Here is a 24,133-nt window from a genome sequence, read left to right as displayed (position 1 = left end):
TTAAACGAACAAAAGTTTTAAAGTATCTTGGCGTACATTTTAATCAATATCTAACGTGGAATGCCCACATAGATTGGATTAAGCACAAAACTTTCTATAAGCAAAGCTGTCTGCCATGCCTAGCAAGAAGAAACTAGGGGATTCAAACGGTAGAAAGAAGACTGATTTACACTCAAATTTTTGGAAGTACAATACTTTATGCAGCAGGATTGTGGGGTAGATGTTTACCTGTTAAATTAGAAAAGCAATAACTAACTCTTCAACGCAGGGCACTTCTCACTATAACCGAAGCATACAGAACTTGCTCGCACACCGCTTTGCAAACCTTGACTGGTATTCCTCCAATAGAACTAACAGTCAGGGAAAAGGTATGGATTTGGAAAATGGGAATAGAATCAGCAGAGATTATTCTAGATAGAACTACTTATTCACCTTCAGATTTTGAAATTCCTGTACCTAAATGGTTTTTCAATTCACATTTACAAATCAAAGAATATCCAATCTCAACGAATTCCAATTCCGCAAATCCTTCCTTTCATCGCTTATACACAGATGGATCTCGTACTTCCACCGGTACAGCATCAGCATATGCTTATTTTGAGGGCGAAACTCTTTCATCGTCTTGGAATATTCGACTTTATCCCAATAATAGTATTTTTCAAGAAGAATTATTTGCTAATCATCAAGCATTAAAATTCTCGAATTCACTTAACTCTGATTCCATTCAATTTTTTTCGGATAGTCAGTCTTTTCTCTTAGCAATTAAAAATCCTCTTCAACGGAATAAATCAGTTTCTGATATCCAACAGTCATTATTAGGTAATTCTTCTATCTCAATTCAATGGGTAAAAGGGCATTCAGGGGAAGTCGGCAACGATCTGGCTGATAGCTTAAGAAGAACTGCAGCTGACGACCCGCAATTTCCTTCTTCATCTATTCCTCTTCTAAAATCTTCACTAATTTCATACATTAAAAAACAAACATTAGATGACTGGCAATTTAGGTTTAATAAAGTGGATACTGGACGTAGAGTCTTCGAATTCTTTCCCACCGTTCGTTTTTCTTCTCGCATTAAAAGTAGGTTTGAGACAATTTTCCTTTCTGGCAATGGACCATTCCCACAATATCTTCACAGATTTAACCTCTCTGATTCTGCTAATTGCTCTTGCGGGGAATTAGGTTCTCCGGAACATTACATTTTTTTCTGTCCACTAACATCGCATTTGCATATCAGACATAATCATAGTCTTTCACCCAATAAAAACATATTAATTGCCTTTTCACAACATCATACCCGCATCAGACTTAACTCGATTTTCAGTCTATTGGCTAATGAAGGCTTCATGTTTCAAGGCGTTTACTAATACACATATTTTTTTCTTTTTTCAATAGTTAATACCGTTTAAATTCAGGTTTTTTTTTCTACACTTTAACACGTTATCTTCTGTAAAGCAACAACTCTCTAATGTCGTTTATGTTTAATTGTATCATTGTAAAACTTTTATGCATTGGTTTTGTCTACTTTATTACATATATTAATGTTAAATTATCAAAATTTTTGTCAAGAGCAAATCAAAATTGTAACAGATAATAATGTACTTTTTCTGTTTTTTTATGTATTTAAATAAAATTCCTCAGAGACCCACTTGCTTAGATTTATCTGAGCATTTAAAACCGATAAACCCCACAATTGGTAGATGCGGTTGACCTCTGAGGGTATTAAATCTCAGAGTCAAGTGCCTTCTCGTGGAAAACGGAAAATAACTGACTAACTGTAGATACACACATGACCAAAAGTATTGGAACACTTTCAAAAATTCACATTTTTACGGATTTCTAGAGAAATAAAAAACCAATTGCTGCGTAATTTTTTCACATAAAAAATATACTCCAGCCACCATTTTCCAACAAAAATTATGTTTACTATTCATTTAGGGGACGAACAACAAATTGTAGAAACAAAAAAAGATTTTTGATCATTTTTGATTGTAAATAGATGGGAATAAGCTATAAATTTCAGAAATAAGTTAAAAACCTATCTAAAATTTATTTTTATATTTTCGAGAAAGTATCTTTTATACCCACGGAGATTTAAGCATTTCTTTTAAAAATGCAAATTTGTTTTGAAGGTTTTTGGCTCATAACAGGCAGAATTTTCCGTCAAATGTTACTAAACTTTCAGAATATTTGACAGCATATTAGAGAAACATAATAATAAAATTTGAAGTTAAAATATAAAAAAATTTAATGAAATATAAACGTTTAAAGCAATTAATTTTTCACTGCGCATGCGCGAAAGTTAGCAATTTATAACGTTTATAATCCAAATCTCAGATATATCCCACAACTCATAAAAAATTCCACCTCAATATCCTTAAAATTAAAAAAGTAATCAGCGATCTAATGAGCCGAATTTTAATAATTCGTCGAATCGGGGGAATTTTCAAATAATCCGTTCTTATCATGAATCACTCTTTCAATTCCTCACCTATCCAAGAATTATAAAAGTAGGGAAGTTTTCGATTTTTCAATTTTATTTTTATATGATAGAGTAACATGTATGAACATCATAGGTGAAAAAATTTTTGCGATACGATAAGTAGTTTTTTTTAATTAATTTTTAAAGTTCAAGCCCTTGTGACGTCAAATGGCATAGGAAGTGACGTCATGCGCTCTTCCGATAGGAGAGAAACGCTAGCGAACCGGTTCCAACATGTCATGGCAGAAACCGAAGAACGTGCTTTCGACTTCGAAGACGAAACGTAAAAGGCTTATCTCCTCGCATTTAACTCCTCGCGTTTCTGGAACATTAAACCTCTCATCCTCTCGTAAATATTCGAATATCATCATTGATATTACTTGAGGAAGATTATTTAGATTGTGCTTTAACGAATCCGACCTCCATAGTGTGTTCAAAAGGATTATTGAATTTCTAAAAAATAAAAATATCAGAGCGCTCAAAATGTCCCTAGCGAAAACAAGGGATCTTCGGCGGAAGACTGCCCATTCGCGGCCTGTGACGTAGGCTCGTGACGTTTCAAAAGAGCGCACTTTTGCGCGTGGATTTTTAAAAATTCATTAAAAATCAACCACGGTGTTTTAAAATTCGGCGATGGTGAATTTTTTAGTTTTGAGGGTCAATTAACAATATCCAATAGCCAAAATATGAACATTTAATAGGTTGCAACTTCCCTATTCGGCTCATTAGATCGCTGATAACTTTTTTAATTTTAAAGATATTCAGATGAATTTTTTATGAGTTGTTGGATATGTCTGAGATTTGGATTAAAACGTTATAAGTTGCTAACTTTCGCGCATGCGCAGTGAAAAAATAATTGCTTTAAACGATCATATTTCATTACATTTTTAATATTTTAACTTCAAATTTTGTCATTATGTTTCTCTAATATGTTGTCAAATGTTCGGAAAGTTTAGTAATGTGTGACGGAAAACTCTGCATGTTATGAGCCGAAAGCATTTTTTTAAAAAAAATTGTTTTTTTGAAATAAATGCTTATGTTTCCGTGGGTATTAGAGATACTTTCCCGAAAATATAAGAATAAATTTTCGATAGATTTTTAACTTATTTCTGAAATTTATAGCTTATTCTTAACTATTTACAATGAAAAATGGTCAAAAACCTTTTTTTCCCTTAATTTGTTGCTGGTCCCCTAAATGAATAGCAGACTTAATTGTTATTGGAAAATGACAGCTAAAGTATACTTTTTATATGAAAAAAATTACAGAGCAATTAGTTTTTTTTTTCTCGAGAAACCAGTAAAAATGTGAATTTTTGAAAGTGTCCAATACTTTTTGTCATATAGTGTATGTGCACATATTTTTACTTTCCAAATGCAAAATTACAACTCTAGAAATTCCTATTTCTTTCTTCCTCTTGCCTTCGACCGACATCAAACCCTTTATGGTCACCGAAATCTGACTGCTTGAAACCTAATTTTTAAATCTACACACTACTTATTGGTTTTTAGATCTACACGACTTACGCGCGTAATCAAATGACTGGACCAGTCTTGTTCAAAAAAAAAAAAACTGACTCGTTATTTGTAGCCGAAAATATACAATACACATAGGGGAATGTGGGGCAAAGTTGAAATGGGGAAATATTTACTCTACATCAGAGGTTCCCAACCGGTGGTTCGCGAACCCCCAGGGGTTCGCGAGGTGCAGGAAGGGGGTTCGCGAAAATTTCGGTGCAATGGCGGATTTTTCCTAGTTTGGTAAAAAATTACAAAATATTCAATTTGCACACATAGTTACTAATTTTTTTTTATAATTTGAAAACGCGCCAGACTCTTGTATCAAACTCAAAAAAAAAAAAAAAAAAAAAAAACTTTCAGCGGTTTTATAATCTTGGTTAAAAAGAAATTTTCTCTTTTTTTTTTTTTTGATAGACAACAAAAAGAGATATCCTTCCTTCTTTATTGCGAGGCGCCATGCAGAAACGTTGTAGTAAGCTGTGGCGGGGATCACGATGACCTTAAAAAGGCGCCATCGCGTGGAGTCAATCAAACAATATACATAATATACATATATCGGAAAAAATAAAGAATTCTCAAACAATGCATCATAGGGGTATTATTTCTAATCTGGTTGAAATATAACTCGGGAATTTCCGTCGAATTCAGTCATCAAATAGCAGACATGACAGCAAAAGGCTCCAAACTTAAAATTTATTACTGGATTTTACCCATCTGTTCGTTTTTAAAAATATATAACATCAGCATGCTCATAGTTCTGGGGAAATAGTTGTTAACAGACGTATTTAGAGATACTTTAGAGATGCTTGAAAACAAGTGATTTTGTTTGCAATTGGTTTTGCTACGTGAACTTGCTACTACTCTGTTTGTGAAGTTATAATCGTGTTGGTAATTTTTATGATTTAATAACTTTCTGCTGTTATTAGGACAAACCTATCGAATATTTTAAAAGAAAATTGGAATATAATAAAAAGTGTAGCGTCTCTACGTTCCTGTTAGAATCCAACGAAGATAGTAAAATGGCCCTTGAAGCTTCATATCGAGTCAGTTATAGAATTGCAAGATCTGGACAGCCACATACAATTGCAGAAAATTTAATTGGACCGTGTGCTAAAGATATTGCTAAGTGTATGCTGGGAGAAAAGTCAGCAAAAAAAAATTGACCTGGTTCCGCTACCAAGCAACACAGTATCACGCAGAATTACTGATTTGGCAAGTAATGTGGAGAAAGAACTTGTGAATAGAATAAAAGAGAATAATTTTGCGATCCAGCTTGATGAGTCGACTGATGTAGCAAACGCTGCAATATTGCTTGTCTATGTTTGTCTATGTTAGGTATATTTTTAACGATACAATTAAAGAATATGTACTATTTGCAAAACCTTTGAAAACCAACACAACTGGAGAAGCAATTTTCGAACTGGTCAACAGTTACTTTGAAGAAAATGGAATAGATTGGTCTTTGTGTGTAAGTGTGTGCACGGATGGTGCAAAATCAATGACAGGAAAATTTGTTGACTTTGTGGTGCGAGTAAAGAAGATCAACGAGAAAATTGAATGGACTCATTGCTGCATTCATAGACAAGCATTAGCATGTAAGCGTATTCCCGCAAAATTATCCGCTACTTTGAATGATGCGGTAAAAATTGTAAATTTCATAAAATCACGTGCCGTCTATTTCACGCGCTTTGTGAGGAATTGGGAAGCCTTCATGTTACTTTACTTCTTCACACAGAAGTTAGATGGCTCTCCCGTGGCAAAATTTTGACACGCTTATTTGAATTGAAGTCAGAAGTCCAAGCATTTTTTGTTGATCATCCATTTCACTTGTCCACTTGCATATTCGATCCTCTTTGGATGCAAAGGCTTGCGTATTTAGCTGATATCTTTTCAAAATTAAATGAATTAAATCTATCCTTGCAATCCTTGCAAGGTGCAGTTGTTAGTATTTTCGTTGTATATGATAAAATTGAAGCTATGGTAAAAAAAATGAATTTCTGGATCCAATGCCTGGAAATGGGTGAGTTTTCTTGTTTCACTTCTCTTAGTTGTTTTTTTATCAGAAAACTCAATGAAACTTGATGAAAGCGTTAAAAGAAATGTATGTGAACATCTGCAACATCTTGAACTAACTTTTGACGAGTATTTTCCTAATAGGCGTAACGTCCCTCTCTCAAACAACTGGATACGCAATCCTTTTGAAGGAAATCCATGCTTAGAGAACACCCTGACATTACCTGAAAAGGAAATGCTCATCGAGTTATCCTGTGATAATTCATTGAAAACTACCTTTAAAGAGCTCTCGTTAATTGACTTCTGGCTCAGTGTAAGAAATGACTATACCGTTTTGTCCAAAAAAGCAATTCGAATTTTATTACCATTTTGTACAACATATCTGTGCGAGAAAGGATTTTCCTCCTATACTTATCTCAAAGATAAATACCGAAGCAGATTGAATGCAGAGCCTGATTTAAGACTCAAACTGTCAGACATTGAACCAAACTTTCAGTTTCTTTGTTCCGTCAAACAGCCACAAATATCGCATTAAGGATTCTTTCCCCAATTTAAAGTATGCTTAAAAAATAGTTGGTTTATAAAACTTCTTGTTTATAATTTTTCTTGTAGATGTAGTTTTAACTTTTTATTAATGTTTGCACTTAATGATATTTTACAATTATATTTTTGTTTATTGCAATCAAATGTTGCAAAAAATGGAAAGCAAACATGCTGTTTTTTTATTGTTTCTTACATGTTACTAATTTCAACATCAGGGGGTTCGTGAACTTTTTTGCCTGTTCCAAAGGGGTTCGCAAAGCGAAAAAGGTTGGGAACCGCTGCTCTACATTAAGCGCCACCTATCTGGTAATACTTTAACTATGTAGTTACACATGTAGTCTATTTCAGTTACGAAAATATTACTTGGGGTGATCCAAGTATATGATAATGCAAGAAACTTTTCGAAAATTGCTACTCAAATTGTAATATTTTGCTATAAGTTAAAAACTGTTTTTTCTCCTTTTTTTTTACTATCAAATGATAAAGTTCTTGTAGTAAAAATTTTAAATATTAATTGAGGCCTATTTATCTTCGGTGGAAAAGTAATTTAATTACTATTAAACTTATTTGTATTTTAATTATTTTGTACATTTAGTCAAGTGATAGTAGTGTCAAGTGAAGTAGATGCGGGGCAAAGTGGATGGGGCAGTGTGAAATAGTGCATTTCATTTACTCATTCAATATTTTTGCAAACTACCAACGTATTCATTTATTAGTTAATTTATTTACATTCATTTGTTTAAAAAATCACTTATATTTATTCATTCATTCACTTATTTTCTAATTCATTCCCTATTTCATTCAATCATTTATTTGTCCTCATACATCAATGAATGAATTCATTTATTAGTTTATTGTTTAATTATCTTTTCATTTATTCATTCATCCTTTTATTTACTCATTTATTTAGTCAAAAATATTTTGACAATCGAATAGAAAATTATTTCATTTGAAACATTTTCATTTTTCACTTTGCCCCATAAAAACAGGGTGAAAACTTTTGAAACACAACTCCCCCCCCCCCCCTCCTTTTTTTTCTTTTAAACACAACTTCACTTTCAAAAATAAAACTTAAATCCAAGTTTTATTATGAAATACAGTGTTCTCCTTTATGTACTGGTATTTTCAAAAAAAAAAAAAAAATCCAAACTTTTCATTTTGAAAAAGCTAAGTCATCTTAACTATTTGACTTTGCCCCACATTCCCCTAAGTCTAAAGGGCATTTTTCATGTTGTACAGCGTTATTTCTTTAAGAATGGGGTAGAAAACATTTTTGAACCCCTCTCTTTACAAACTCTAGTTACTGTTTGAGTATAAAAATATATCAAAACTGAAAAAAACCACCAGTTACTGACACCCACAATAGTTGATACTGCACTAGTAGCTAACATTTAAAAATGAAAAAAAAAAAAAAAATCACGAAAAACACAGGCAGCGAAAGATTAGTTAAGAATATGTAAGCACTGCCTATTTAAACACCATTTTATACTTTTGTAGCGCAATTTTATAATTCCTCTTGTTAATTTAATTTTGCCCTGGGGGTGTCCACTGTGAGTGTCACAACTACTAGTGAAATGTCACTGGTGTGGGTGTCATCCGTTAGTGGTTTTACCTTAACGTTTCAAATACAATTACATCGAACATATGATTTCCCCCCTCTGCTACTTACGTGAATAGGTTTATGCAAAACTTTAGGCACATTCCCTCGGAAGAAAACGTTCATTATAAGGCCTGAAAATGTTGCTATGACAACGGGACTTTTAAGAGCACCGGAAAAAGTCGTTACAAATTCACGAACCAATGAAGATTTTTCCAAATTATTTGGACTGTTGAAACTTGTTGATGGAAATGGATTCACAGGTGGTTTTCTCAACCTGTTGACAGCCACCATAAAATTACCAATGGGTAAGAAAATAGCAAAAGTCAAAGCTGGCATCAGGAACAGGTACTTTATCATATGTGGTCTGTAATACCCGTACAGGGAAGATACTGAAAATAGTGTTCAAGTAAAAATATGTTAGTTGGGTGACTCCACTTAAAATATGTATAGTAATAAATATATAACTTAAGAACACCATATAGCTTATACTATCGCGGTAGGTATTTACGTATTATTCTGTCAACCATTTTGGACACAACCAAAACTTTGCTAAACGTGCGGTAGACTACCAATGATGGAGTAGCCAAACTTGCTCCGCTCAATTTGGAAATCTTTCAAGTGAAATTTTTTGGTGAGATTTTAAAACTTTAATTTTAATTGGCAATAGTTTTGGCTTATTGGTAAAAATGGTGGACTGAATAATGGAGGAAAAGGTGTAAATATGGGGACCATCTTTTGTTTTGGATTTAAAGTTATTTTTAACTAGAAAAATTCTAAATTTTTGTATTTCATTAACAACTGTAACAAGTATCCTAAATGCGAGAAGGCGAAACAATGATTAATATCAATGATTTCATTTCAAAAACGGCAATTCACAAATAGCTTTAAAAACAGCACCAGAAAAAATGGGATGTAAATATGGGCACAGTTCAAAAAAATCACCAAAAATAGTTTAAAAACAGGATAAACCTGTAAAAAATTCTTAAGAACTTATTTATTATACGGAGGCAAAAATATTCATAGAAATTGCAAACATAACTTGCTTTTTCAGCCCCAGCACACAGGGCCGACGGCGACACCCGGGAGGGGGTGCTACGTGCTACCTCTCTCCCCCAGTTTTTCAGAAGTGGGTCCGTCAATTTCTTTTTAACGATGCAAAAAACGGAGAAAAAGGGAAACTCTTCGTTGTTTGAAAAAGTAAAATAATAATTATAACTGAACAATTATTGAAATAATAGTGACAAAAAGCATTTTTTCTGTAAAATTTGAACGGAAAATGTAATTTTAAAATATAATTTAGGAACATCCATGAAACTCTTTTATTAAGATTATCTGAGTAAGTCTGGCTAGTCGGAAACTATGGGCACGGCTCAAATGAATGTATTGTGCATAGAGTAAAATTAGCATAATGGGACCGGTGACAAAACTAACATGGTGCACGCTTTGTCTCTTGGCGGTCCTGGTTATACAAAACCATGGTTCTGCTGTTTAAAAAAAAAAAAGGTTAAATAAATAGGATAGCTTCATTGGGGCCGCCGAAACATTCCTATATGTAATTTTTTTGATGAAAAATATGTCCTTTAAATCATTGTTGAGTAGAGAAAAATGCATGGGTCGCCGAAATATATTTCAAATAGAAAAAAAAAAACAGTTACTGCAGAGAGATATTCAAAGTACTGCAATGAATACTCATACTAAAGTTTTAAATGTTTGAGTGTAAAAATCGTAAGTAAATCAAAGCTTGATCAAGAGATGCAGGAGGCATATTTAAAATAAAATGAAGTGGAAGACCTAAGGTATCGCAGGTCGTCAATGTGGTAAAATTACCACATTGGTTCAAAATGTTAAAAGTTCTTTTTCTGGGGCCGCAAACGTTTGTATTTCAAGGAAACAAAAATATTAGGTTGGAAATTGAAAATTTCACTATGGAAAATTCAAGCAAAAAACCATTTTCGGCAAAGGAAAATTGAAAGAAAATCTCGCAACAATATTTTATCAATAATTATAATTTAAAATGAAGATAGGGATACAGCCAAACTGATTGAAGAGCGGGCAACTCCAAAGCCATCTTTTTAATTCCCTAAAGAAGGCCTGGAAGTGAGTTTTTAAAACTTAGGTTTTGAAAAAAATCCGGGTAAACGTTCTCAAACTCCATCCCGGCCTAACGTCATTTAAGATGGCCTACACATGAGTATTTAGGACTGCAATGTCGAAAAACTATGAGAGAGTGCTCCCAACGCAGTCCCCGATTAAAGCTCTCTCAATTACTCATTCATCATCATTCAAGATCGAATAAATTTAGTCTTTTGGACTTAATTTAAAAAAAAAAAAATCCCTGAGGTCTTCCGAACCTGTCCTAATATAATCAAAGTTCTTCAAAAATTTCATTGTTAAGGCTTTAATTATCTTTATTAAAACTGCGTTTTTAAAATAATAATCTTGAAAATTTCCCGGGGGAGAGCCCCTGGACCCCTTCTTTATCCTGAACATAATCAATTATAATGTAGAATTCTGTTTTGGGAACTTAAATTTGGAAAAATTATCGGGAGAGACTTTCTTGGACTTCCTCTCCCCTTCCTCCCCAACTTAAAATATAGTCTAAAACTGCGTTTTTATATCTTCAATTTTGAGAAAATTCCAGGAGGTAGCATTCCGACACCCTCTATTTCTGATTGAATATTATCCTTTAATATGACTATCCCTGCTACCAGAAGCAGAATCTTCTCTATTTCCCTCTGCATATTGGAACATGCGTTTGAAACAATTAAGGGGCCACCAAATTGTGTACCCCCCCCCCCCAGATTTTTGACCCAGCGACAGCCCTGCCAGCACAATCTAAGTGTGCCCACATTTGGCACATAACGCATTTCACCCACACCTCTTCCCAAGTGTCTTCAGCGAACTTTTCATCACGAAAGATGCATGTTACATCACTTGAGAAATAAATTTTGTTGTTACCATGGGTTGGACCCATATTTACATCAACTACACCTAAGAAAGATGACCACTCTCACATGTAACGTAAAAACGCGCGTGAATAAAAGTGTGTTTTAAAAAGTAACTCAAGATCTCCCTTTTCCGGATATCATTGTGAAATTGCTTTTAATTAAACAAAAAGAACATGAAAAGAAAACGATTTCACGTACAAGTTTGTAGTCCAAATAAAAAAAACAGCAATTTTCAGAACTCAAGCTGCATCTAGACTACTTGAAAGAATGTTTCAAACTGCTCTCTGCTGTCTTATATTAAAAAATGGCGCCACTTACTATCCTCAACGCCAATCTTTAGTACCCCCATCCTAAGCCAGTTTGAATGAATGCCCATGTTTACACCTGAGCCCATTTTTACACCTTTTTCTCTACGTAAAACCAACCAGTATTTTCACAGGCACAGTCAAGATCTGAGAATGATACTTACCTAATGGATTTCCCACTGGTAAATCATTACTGTGCACACAAAAAATGGCAAGAAGACCAGCAATCCCAATGTTCCCGCTGATGCAATAAGTTAAAGAGGCTACCAGAACAAAGACTAAAGCTTTTCCAACCACCAATCCCGACAAAAGCTCCCAATTGAAGTCTCCAAAATTTGCATCGGATAATGATACGCAAATGATTGCAGGCATTGCAAAATAATTGGCAAAGGCGTTTACTCCTCGAATATCACTTGGAGACAGGAGCTGAGTTTTTGCTGCCAAATATCTGTAAATGCAAAAACTCTCTAAGAGAAAACATTTTATATTTATTCAATGATTATTTCTTCACTGTGGATAACGAATATAAATATTTGTATTTAGGAAAGGATTACAGAAATAAGAAAGACATTTTTAATAGGAACTAAGAGGTTCCACTGTGATATCAATTTTCCTCGCTTAGTAAAGTTCAAAATTGCTGTTACAAAAACCTCAAAAAACAAAAATATTTTTTTTTTAATTCATTTAACATCAGTACAAAATTTTTAAAATATACATATTTTTTTAATTAAAGTTTAAACAAGACCTTATAAACTTGCTATTCGATGGGGTGGTTAAATATTGTGGTTTTTTTTTTTTTTTTTTTCGTTTACAAATGCCGACTTGTACAGCAAAAAGGCACATACACTGACGCGCGCACACACAATCGAAGTTCTTTATATTTCTACTTAAACAGATCTTTGTTGAAATATTTCATTTGATATCGTATTAGTATATGCTACACCGCATTAGTACTTATTTGCAATTTCGCTTCATCTGATTTAGCGCAGGAAAGTATTGGTAATTTTATTCAGATTTGATTTCACCTTAGCTACATTTATCAATTTACTCTAACTTCATCAACTATAGATTATATTCGAATCAATCAACTAGTTGTGCCAATTGGGTAATTCACTTCAATTATACAAAAATACCAAAGATAATATTAACGCCGAAAGAGCATATAGATCATTTTATTAGGGGTTGTAGCATGAGTTACTTCAGCTGCTGATATTTTATTGTGACATTTACTGAAAAAAAATGAGTTCTTTTTTCTTATTTATTCACTAGTATTTTCCACTTTATGAGCCAATAATTTTCCATTCATAATTTTTTACTAAAACATCAAATGCGTACAACGCTTAAAAAATATTCGAGTTAGCACTAATATCAGGCATACCGAATAAAAAACTGTGCAATTTTAATCCCTTCAGCATCGCTTTTCGACAAAATTCATTGACTATGGGAGCAAGTCTTACAAAGGTATGTTTAGATAAACGATCATTTTGTTCATGCAATCAATCTATATACGCATATACGCATCAGTCAGAAATTAAAATACTTACCCGGCTAAGACTATAGCATAGCATTGAGATAACGTTGGAGCAAACTCTTCAAATGGATACGGATCCAATTCCGTAACTCCTGAAACTCCACTAATATTCTAAAAAACAAATGATTGCACAAATGAAATCAAAGCAAGGGGGGTCCTTCAGTCAAAAGTACTACTTTTAGTCACTGAAGTTGATAGAATGAGTTTTAAAAAAAAGCAAAAAAACATGGACCCAGAAAATACTTTTATTTTCCCAACAGTTATTTTTTCATTTATTTTTTTAAAAGTCGGATTTTTCAAACAAGGCGTGGTCTTTATGACGTCACAAATGATGTACTTTGGCGCATTCCACTGGCACGCTGAATGTTTACGCTTACTGTCTATCGCATTTCCAGGTTATATTAATTCATAAGCGAATTAAATATTGCGCTCTACGCTTGCTATCAACCATATCGTTGCCACTACATGTAAGTAAAGAATTGAATTAAATATTGCGCTCCTTGCTAATGACAACAGTGAATGGCAGTTCATCATTTGTGATGTCATACGCTGAAGCGTAAAGAATAAAATTGAGTCTGCGCACCGACTTAAATATTTTTTTAAAAATAGTAAACGTTGTCAAATTATTTAAAAAAAAGGTCAAATCCTATGTTTTTGAGCATGCTCTTTCAGAAAGAAATACTTTTAAAACTTCGGAAACGACCCTATTACCCAAAGAATCAAAACATTCAATTCCTCGCTTATGGTAAAACTGAGGCTTCATACATTTGTGATGTTAATGTAATTTCAAAAACCTAACGCCGAGTATTCATTTGAATTTTGACATCTTGAATTCAAATTATGTTTTCCGCAATCACGAATTGTGATAGGACTCTACTCGTTGAGTTTCTTGTTTCTACAAATGGAATGAAATGGAAATGACCGAGAAACTTTCACCCGTCATACTATGACTGATGATTTTCTGGAATTGGTAATAAGAGGCATATCCATAAAAAAAGAAATGGTGATTAAGATGCGGTAGTAAAGATAAAGATTTTGTAGCCGATATCCACCAGAACAATTTTCATAAAGATTATTTACAGCGTATAACGTTTTTTTTTTTTTTATTTCTTATCAATCTTAAATGATGGGAATGAGATATCTGGAAATTTTCTACTTAAATGATTTATTTAAATTAGTTATTAATTCCTGTAAAAAAGTAGTTTTAACCGTAGTTAGTTAAAACGTAGTAGTTTAAAAGTAAAATCTGCTGAAGTTACACCTTGAATGAATGAAACCGATTTATAACAGGGGCGACAACGATTTAGATTATTCTCGACATCATGGCAATCTGAAAATTCAGAGCAATATTAACTTAGCTCAAATGAGAATAACAAGCAATTCGTGATTGCTAAATAATTTTTGCCTTTTTTTTAATGCAATTACTTGATGTTTCATATTTAAAAAGTTACTCATTTCAACTTTTCGAAATTTTAAATATTTTTTGAAAGCTATTCCATTACAGGATACATAATCATACGTTTTCATTTACTAAAAAAAAAAAATTATTCCGTCTTCAGCAAAGTTTTATTTTTTTTATGGAGATAAATTAAATGGTTAGTAGTACCTTATGATTTATTACAAATGCTTATCTTTTTCAAGCAACTGAGCAATCATTTAACTAAGAAAGTAATTTAGTATAGTAAACAATCAATGAAAAATTGAAAATCATAAGTATGCCTGAGCATAACCACTGTTACCAAGTATTTCATTTCTAAAATATATATGTTGGGGTTATCAAACATTCTGCTATGCAATAAAATATTCTCAATAAGTAGCAATAAACTTTTCATGCAGCATTCAAACTTTTTTCTGTTTGGAAAAGTTTCAAGTCAAGCGTTTCTTAAAATGTGTTCTGCGGAATTCCAGGAATCTATAGAGATCACTCATGGATTCCGCAAAACTTGCTATCTTTTTTTTTCAAAACCAGATGCACCCCAATGGGAGGTTACGAGAGGTCACTCTAACTTTCCTAAAAATTCCTTATTCGGCAAATTTCGGGTTATAATTGCAATTTTAAAATGCCTGACTGTGCTAAATCAAATATGTAGGGGAATGTGGGATCCAACTTCAGTTAGTGCAGTGAGCTAGAAGTAATTCAAGCATTACTTTCACAAATTGTTAGCAATTATCACTGCACCGATCGTATGGTGGTAAAAACTAACAAAGCATTAAAAATTGAAAAAATTACTATGGAAACTGCACACGGTCATTTGAGTTTCAAGGAGCCATCTTCAGTGTGTGGAAATAAAAATATGTGATTAAAAAAAAAAAACTACCAACATTTTGCAATTTTTAATATTTTGTTAGTTTTTACCACCCTACAATCAGTAAAATGGTAATTGTTTACAATTTGTGAAAGTAATGTTTGAATTACTTTTACAAATATTGAGCAATTATCATTGTACAGATATTGTGCGGTGGTAAAAGCTAACAAGATATTAAAAATTGCAAAATTTACTGTGGATTACTTATTAAATCCGCCAATTACGAATTAAAAGCTGTTTCCGTTTTTTAATATCTTGTTTGCTTTAACCACCATAAAATCGGTAAAATGGTAATTATTTATGTTTGTGAAAGTAATATTTGAATTTCTTTAGCCAACTAACACGAAACATTTGAATTAGTGGGCTAGAAGTCATTCAAACATTACTTTCACAAATTGTAAGCAATTAACATTGTAACAATTGTGTGAGGGTAAAATCCTAACAAGGTATTAAACATTTTAAAATTTACTGTGGAAACTCCCCACATGCATTTGAGTTTTAATGAATCTTCTTCAGTGTGTGGAAATAGAGAAATGAGGTTTTAAAAAACCCCTGCCAAAATGGCCATTCTGCCCCTTTGAAAAACACTGAAAACGATGCTCATTGGAACTTCTAATTATCACGCTTTTTATCTTTTCAGGTATAAAGTGGGTTGATGTGGGGCAAAGCGAAATAGTTAATATAACTTACCTTTTCCAAAATGAACACATCGGAAATTTGTTTTGAAAATTACAGTACATATAAAGAAGAAACAATGTATTTTATTATAGAATTTAACTTGGAACATTGTTTGTTGTATTTGGAAGTAAATTTGTACCTTCACAAAAAAGAAATTGGAAAAATATCACATTTTTTCCATGGGGAAAAGTGAAAAAAAGAATATATTGCTAATTAAATGTTTTCTATGTGTAGTTATTAAAGATATTTCGGTCAGATAAATGAGTAAATAAAGGATTAAGTGGGAAATGAAACAATAAACGAATAAATAAATAAATAGATAGAGAAAAATAAATTGAGTGAACAAAATAATGAATGAATGAGAAAATAAGTGAGTTGATGAATAAATCAGTGAATTATTTAATGAAAGGATGTGAATGAATTAATTACTGAATGACTACGTAAGTTATTTAATAAATGATTGAAATGTGAACGAAATGAACGATTTCACTTTGTCCCATTCACTTTGCCTCAGATCCATTTGACTAATTGTACAACACAATTGAGCTAAAGGGAAGCTTAATATTAAAGAAACAAATACCGCACTGAATGTTAGTAGGTTTCAATTAATATTGAAAATGTTAAAGACAAGAACTTTATCATTTTATAATATCAAAAATAATTTTTGACTTACAACGGAATATTACAAAATGAGTATCAAAAATTGCTTGTATTATCATATAAGGAAGGGTCGGGTGGTAAGAAATGTCATCTAATAAGGCCTAAACAACAAATATACAATTTAAAATGATCGTATCCACTCATGGGCGCACTCGTGGGTAGCTAACACTCACAGAAGGCACTTCATACTGTTCGCGACATGTTGCTCACTTGTTGCGACTTAAGCTCAGCAGTTGCGACCAGTGCGACGCGATTCGTTAGCGCGGAGCGGTTGTGCAACACGAAGAATAAAAAATCGTCCGACTGAATGTTAAATAATTTTTGTAATATTGCACTTTTACATATACTTTTGCACTCCAGCTTTCTGTTGTCAATGCATCTATCGATCTTTGATGTCTGAATTATATATAAAAACCAATTATTGTACTTTTGTGTACTTCTTTGTGCACGATGTCAGCGGCTAATAAAGCCTACCAAATTTGATCGTAGGCCTTATTATACTCCTTTGTTTTTGCAACAATGTTTGTCAGTTTTACATCTTATTTTAAATCTTTCTCAATATAGTATTATAGATGTTTATAGGTAGTTACGACTACAACCTGAGTAAAAACTTTGAGGCCAGTATAATTTTCTTTGAAAAAAGGAAAATGAAATTAAAGGGATTTTAATATTATTGTATTATTAATTATTAATGTTCATTGGTAAGAAATAACGCAACAAACAGGATTTGTAAAGCATGCAATAACCAGAAAAGCAGTGGTTTATTCAAAGTTAGCATTTCAGCTTGAATAAAAACTTTAAGGCCACTAGTATTTTTTAAAAAAACTGCAAATACTTATACTGTAATAAATGTCATCTCAGTTAACAAGACTGTAGAAACCCTTCAACTTGCAGTTTTGTAATTAATTTCTTCAAAGTTTTTGTCTTACTTGTGACGATATCGTAAGGTAAAATGTTAACTGTTCAAGAAAGAGTGCAGATTGAAGCTTTTTCTTCAATAAAGATAAGTAGGCGTACTATTACAAAAAAATAGGAAAATCGAAGACTGAAGTCAACATTTTTATTTCATTTAAACGCAATTAGGGTAAAAAGAAAATCCGGGAAAACTTAAAGCTTTGTCCTCGCGTTATGGAAGAAGAGTTTGGAAATCATTACATTACCTGAAAAGTACTCAACCAGGAAACTTATTCAGACGATAGGTTTAAATATTTGTCGAAAACGATATATAACACAATTAGAAGGTGTGGAAATTTTATTAATGCTGCAAAATTGCTTAAACCTCATTTATTGAAAATGCACAATATAGAGCGTTTCAACTTTAGCTTGGAAATCATGACCTGGGATAACCATTGAATACAAACAATTTTTTCTAATGAAAAGAAGTGGAGTTTGGATGGAACAAACGGACGGAAGTACTATTGGCATGATTTACGAAAAGAAAAAGAAATATTCTACAAGCGCCAATTAGATGGAGACTCTGTCAGAACTTGGGAGTGCTTTGCTTACAATGGTGTGTGCTCAGTTGTGTTTGTTTTAGGTAAAATGAACTCACAAGCATATCAAAATATCCTCCCAAGTCATCTTTTACCAAATGCTGAATTTATTGCGAGAGAAAATTGAAAGTATCAGCAAAACAATGCATCTATCCATCTGAGTAACTGCAAAAAATAGGCTCCAATTAAACAATGTTGAAACTTTGAAATGACCAACTAAGTCTCCAGATCTTAACCCAATAGAGAACTTATTGGGTGACTTAGCAAGAAGATTTTATGCAAAGAGACATTTTACTTCATCAATAGAGCTGAAATCTACCATCAAAGATGAATGGTAAAAAATACATCCCAAATTTTGTCAAAAACTAGTTTTATTCATGAAAACAAAAATATTTGAAGTAATTTGAAGGAATTGCTCCCACACAAGCTTATAAATATTTGAATTTTTGTCCTCATATGCTTTTTTCTATGTTGACCTTAAAGATTTTACTCACGTTCAAATATTGATCTGTAATATTTTCTGATAAAGAAACACTTACAATTATTTATTAATTTAATTATTTATTTTTTGTCTTTTTTACTTGTATTTAAGGTTAATAATTATCACTCATGTGACTTTTTGATCCTAAGATTAAGGTGTGTCCAATTTCTCAAAAAAGTGCACTGGACTTAAAGTTTTTACTCAGACTGTATTTACTAATTGGTTCAATGTTATAGTAGGTAGTACCCCAAGCAGATTTTCTGAAAAGTTTTACTACATGCTTTACGGTTCTAATTCGGACGGTGAAAAAGACAATGTGAGGTTCGCTCCATTAAAAAGTACAGCATTTCAGGAGCTTATGCCTACACAAGAGAAAATTACGAAAAAAAAACCCCAAAACCACCAATTGTTAGAAGAAAAGCCATTAATTATCAGAGAACCCCAGTCATCAAAGACTTGTTTGACAGAAACAAGAGAGAGAAGAAAATGAAAAAGACGTAAACCCTCAATGAAGGAAATGATACTAAAAAAACGATGTTCTTTGGTACTATCACACACTTGTGAGAGGATAAGATGAAGAACATGAGATTATATCTAAAATGCGGCATATGGTATCATAAGGAATGCGTCGGTGAGACAGTCCATAACAAAAATATTTTTGAGTGCTCTGACGGTTGTTCAACAAAGAATTTTTTGTCATTTTGAAGAACTTAAGCATGACTAATGCATATATATTACGATTGATCTTAATTATCAATGTTAGAATCGTATTTTGATTATTTAAGAGTGTTAAAGTTCTTAGGACTTATTCTTACCATAGTATATTAAGGCCCGACGACAATGTTTTTAAAAACGTTATATTTCATGCTTGTTTTCTGCAAAAATGGGGATTTTTTGTTAGTTCCTTGTAGTAATTAATCTGTATGTTTAGTTAAAATTACAATTTTGTGATTCGGATCCATAGTTTTTTTTTTTTTTTTATTTCAAACCTCCCTTAGGAAGGCCTTATTACCCGCATCTACCTTACTTTGATTTTCAGAGGTAAGTTTTCCTTGGCTGGAATAGACTACACGTGTTACTATATGGATAAAATATTACCAGATAGGTGGCGCTAAAAACAGAGTAAGCATACATCACCATTTCACCTTGCCCCACATTCCCCTACTTATTGAAAACACTTACCATAGCACTTTCTCATTGTGGTCTTATTGAAATACCCCACCGAAACAGCCATTTCTGCTCATAGCCCTGTTGCCAAACACTTAAGGCTATATCTTTTGGAACTTCTTTAAATATTTACAATTATGAAGTAGGGAAATGTGGGGCAAAGTGAAATAGTTAAGATGACTGAGATTTTTCAAAATGAACAAATTGAAAATTTGTTTTAAGAACTTCAGTACACAAAGAAAGCACATTGTATTTTATAATAAAGCTTGCATTGAAGCAGTGCTGTTTCTTTTTGGCAGTAAATTTGCGCCTTCAAAAAATAGTAGAAAATTTCTACCCTTTTTTGCATGAGGCGAAGTGAAAAATAAAATATTTTCTAATGAAATATTTTCTATTCGATTATCAATAATATTCTTGATCAAATGAGTCAGTAAATAAAATTCCAACGAAGAAACGAAAATATACTGAAACAATAAACAAAAAATTAAATAAATAAATAAATTAATATATGAAGAAAAACGAAAGAGTGAGTAACAGTGTGAATGAGTAAGAAAATAGATGAATGAATGAATACATAAGTGAATTACTAAATGAATGAATTTAAATGAATTAACTGATAAGAGTACGTAAGTGGTTTAGTAAATTATTGAGTGAGTAAACAAAATAAACTATTTCACTTTACCCCATCCACTTTGCCCCGCGTGTACTTGACTAATTGTATAAAATAATTAAGTACAAATAAGATTAATATTTCCTAAATAAATACTTCACCGAATATGAGAAGGTTTAATCAATATTTAAATTGCTAATAAAAAGAACTTTATCATTTTATAGTACACAAAATTTTTTCGACTAACAATAAAATATTACAATATGAGTATCAATTTTTGAAAACTGCTTGTATCATCATATGTTTTGATTTTCAGAGGTAATTTTATCTTGACTAGAATAGACTTCATATGTTACTACATAGTTTAAAATATTACTAGGTAACTGGCACTAAAAGCGGAGTAAATATTTCACCATTTCACTTTGCCCCACATTCCCCTACTTTCATTTTGTGGTCTTGTCTAAATAGTCCCACCGAAATAGCAATTTCCGTCTTAGCCCCGTTGCCAAACACTGAAGACACTATCCTTTGAAAGCTCTAATCACGCTTTAAATCTTTTCAGTCATGAAATACTAACTGAAAACACTTACCATGGTACTTTCTTATTGTAGCCTAGTCAAAATTCGTTTAATATGATCCCATGATTAACTGTCTGGCAAATGTAATGTTTAATCGTCATATTTTACATTTCCAACAAACAAATGAACCGTCCGAGACATGTGCAGCTTGATTCGTAATGAGAAATTGAAACACCCATGCAAGACAAAACGAGTGTTGTAATGCTATCGGGTTAGTGAAGAAAGAAAAGAGCTTTTTGACGCACGTCAGTATATCCCATCTTTGATTTGTTTGTTCAAGTGCACTACATGGCAGACGTCACGGCGAAATTTCACGTTCGTCACGGTAAAGAATATTTTTCCATATCATCTGAATCTTCCAGTGACATTCAGCAATGAGTATTAGTGTCACTAACTTAGTTTATTAGCATTTGTTTAGTTTCCGTGTACATCATCATAATTTGAATTGATGCAGGGGGCCGTTGTGCGTTGTGTCACAAGTCACAAATTTATGAAATTAGATCTCAAGAACAATTTTTTTGTGTTGGACAGCGTGTCCTCACTAGTTTCTAGGTAAATTTGAATAAATATTTTGAAATTTGCAATTTTTTAATTTGTTGATGTATTTTTGAAAGAAAATTGGATTAAAAAGAAGGGATAAATAGGGTAATGGTGTACATAGAGGATTTACACCATTACCAGAGCTAGAGGATTTACCTATTTCTTTCTTAACTTATTTCTGATACATCTTTTAATTTCTTTTCCAGAAACTTTTCCCAGGGATGCCCGTCCCGCACAAAAATTTTTGATACGTGGAAATTCGCAATTTATCCGAAATTAACTGCTAATTTTACCCAACTATAAAATGCGAACATGCACAAACACCATCATATAATGCAAGACCGTGTCCAAGGGGAGTGTTTGAGGGTTTAAGGGGTTAACATCCCCCCCCCCCATTTGGGTAAAAATAATAAAAGACCAAATGACGGGAATGCATATTTGACTAAAATTAACTCAAATGGCAAAAGTGTATGCACAGCGCATTATTTTTTTAAGAACATCTTCAATCAAACTTTGCAGTAATTTACGATTGTCCTCTCTTTATCGACTGAAATCATGTTTTAGAAACACAGTAGTGGAAGAACCGCTGAAGAGTTTGGCAATACAAAGCCTGAATTACATTAATATTGCTTCGCATACTTCGTATTATTATTCATAATGACTCCATATATATTCGAATATATCGCAATTAGAATCAACAATTAGAATATACTTATAAACATTTCCTCCTTTCTTAAATTAATTTTTTTCAAGGACACTTTCAAGTGTGTCAACTTTCCCTAAACTAGGGCAAGTTGATACCAGTGTATAATATCTTACATAATTTAATTTGGATAATTCATAAGGCAATTTTACGAAGAGCATATAATTATTTTACTTAGTTGTTACACATTTCAAATGTAACTAGTATGTTGTGACCATTACTAAATTTTCATCTATATCACATTAGGAATTATTAGACGAACGTATAACCACTCATGTACAGGGCCGTCCCGAAGGGGCGCGAGCGGGGCAATCGCCCCAGGCGCCACGAAATGAAGCGTCGCAAGGCATCCCTCGTTTCGACGGAACACGACGACATTCACACGAAATGAGGGGCGCCTTGCGGTGCCTCTCTTCGTATAAAATGCCCCAATTGTATAAAATTAGGGGGGGGGGGCCTCATTTTAGGTATCATAGATATGCAGCGATAGACACACAAAATAGAGAATCATTACAATGGTTCTCTATTTTGTTCTATGGCACTAAAATATTCCTTTCTCTCAATCTCCAAAGCATTCGTTTCCTTTGTATCATTGAAACAGTTACATTTTCTGAGAATATAACTGTTTAGAATCAAACAAAAGGCACTTCTCTTTTGTCCAGTAGTTCTCACCAAATTTGCTTGAGTTCTGCCCCTGCATGCAGTGACGTAACGAGAAATTTTTTTTAAAGGGTCACTTTGAAAAAAAAAATGTTTTTTCTTTATTATTGATCGGATAGGAAAAAAGGCAAAAGGTGTCCGGTCAAAATTTTGAAACTTTTAGTTTAAACGCAATTCTAGCCTTAAAACGCGTTTATAGGCCCTGTTTATTCACTATAGGGTAAGGGAGGGAGTTCAGAGACTGTTTCCGATCGATTATTTTATAAAAAAGATTAAAATCAATTCCTTCTCCCCCTGAAGTTTTCGAAATTGAAGTTTCAAAAACGCAGCTTTAGACAAACTTTGAAGATTTGATTGATAGGAGGATCTGGAGCATCTCTCAGGAAAATTGTTCAAAATTATGGTCACAAAATTTAAGCAGTGTTTTACTTTCAGGAGCTATCCCTTACTTAAATTTTTTAAACTTAAATTTTTTGTAAGTGTCGTTTGAAAAACCCATTGCTTGTGATATTAAAGATAGGCGGCATGGGGGCGAATATTTTCTCAAACTCAATTCTTAGAAGCAATTTGTAAGGCCATACTTTGTAATATTAGGGCCAGTGATTTTACGAAATTAGAGCTCCAAAAACGCAATTCTGAGCGATTTTCGGTGTTGAGTATTTGTGGGCTTCTGCCTAAAACTTACAAATATTTGATGCAAAAGAATAACATCTTTGTTTATAACATATAAGAAATCTGATATTGAATTGGTGCAAGTAAAACTCAAAAACTCTTGAAAGGAATCATTGGATGAGTTCAGATCGAAATTTATATAGCAATCGGTTGAAATCTTCGTCATTAGCAACACAAAGCTGATTAAATAATCTGTCATTTAAAGAGCTTTTTCGGATTTTATTGACTGCATTGATGATATATTGCAGTGATTGAGAGAGGCGCTCACTCAAATTTTTCGCAACCAAATGTTGTCTATGAATTACGCAATGTACAGCGAGCACATCTGGAATTTTAATTTTTAAGTATGCTATGAAGCCTTTGTGACGTCCGGTCATAGCCGGAGCGCCATCAGTAGCAGCTGATATAATATTCTTCAATGGAATTTCTTTCTCATCACAAAATTTTTCCATTGTATTACATATGGTTTTTCCTTCTGTATCCGTCTCTAAATTTCTGTCAAATAGTAGTTCTTGACATATTTTCTCATTTTTAATAAACTTTACGTATGACAACAACAATGCTTCATTGGTTGGTAAAGTGGACTCATCTAACTGAATCAAGAATTTAGAAGTCTTCAGATGATTGTACAGTGACTCTTCGATGTTT

At 32.8% G+C, this 24,133-nt stretch overlaps 1 protein-coding gene across 1 annotated transcript in view; it reads right to left on the bottom strand.

Annotated features, from left to right (window-relative positions):
• Positions 1-21,045, bottom strand: part of LOC129224092 (integral membrane protein GPR155-like) — a 65,871-nt gene extending 44,826 nt beyond the window's left edge. Inside the window, exons 1-4 of the mRNA XM_054858497.1 lie at positions 20,923-21,045; positions 12,951-13,048; positions 11,571-11,854; positions 8,223-8,542 (exon numbers count right to left, since the gene is read on the bottom strand). Of these exons, the coding sequence (XP_054714472.1) occupies positions 8,223-8,542; positions 11,571-11,854; positions 12,951-13,048; positions 20,923-20,925 (705 nt within the window). The 5' untranslated portion in view covers positions 20,926-21,045. The remainder of the gene's footprint in view (positions 1-8,222; positions 8,543-11,570; positions 11,855-12,950; positions 13,049-20,922) is intronic.
• Between the last annotated feature and the right edge of the window lie 3,088 nt (positions 21,046-24,133).

This window comes from Uloborus diversus, chromosome 6 (genome assembly GCF_026930045.1).
Source record: "Uloborus diversus isolate 005 chromosome 6, Udiv.v.3.1, whole genome shotgun sequence".
Classification (NCBI taxonomy): domain Eukaryota; kingdom Metazoa; phylum Arthropoda; class Arachnida; order Araneae; family Uloboridae; genus Uloborus; species Uloborus diversus.
The sequence above is the reverse complement of the archived record's forward strand: the minus strand, read 5'-3'. Positions and strand labels throughout refer to the sequence as shown.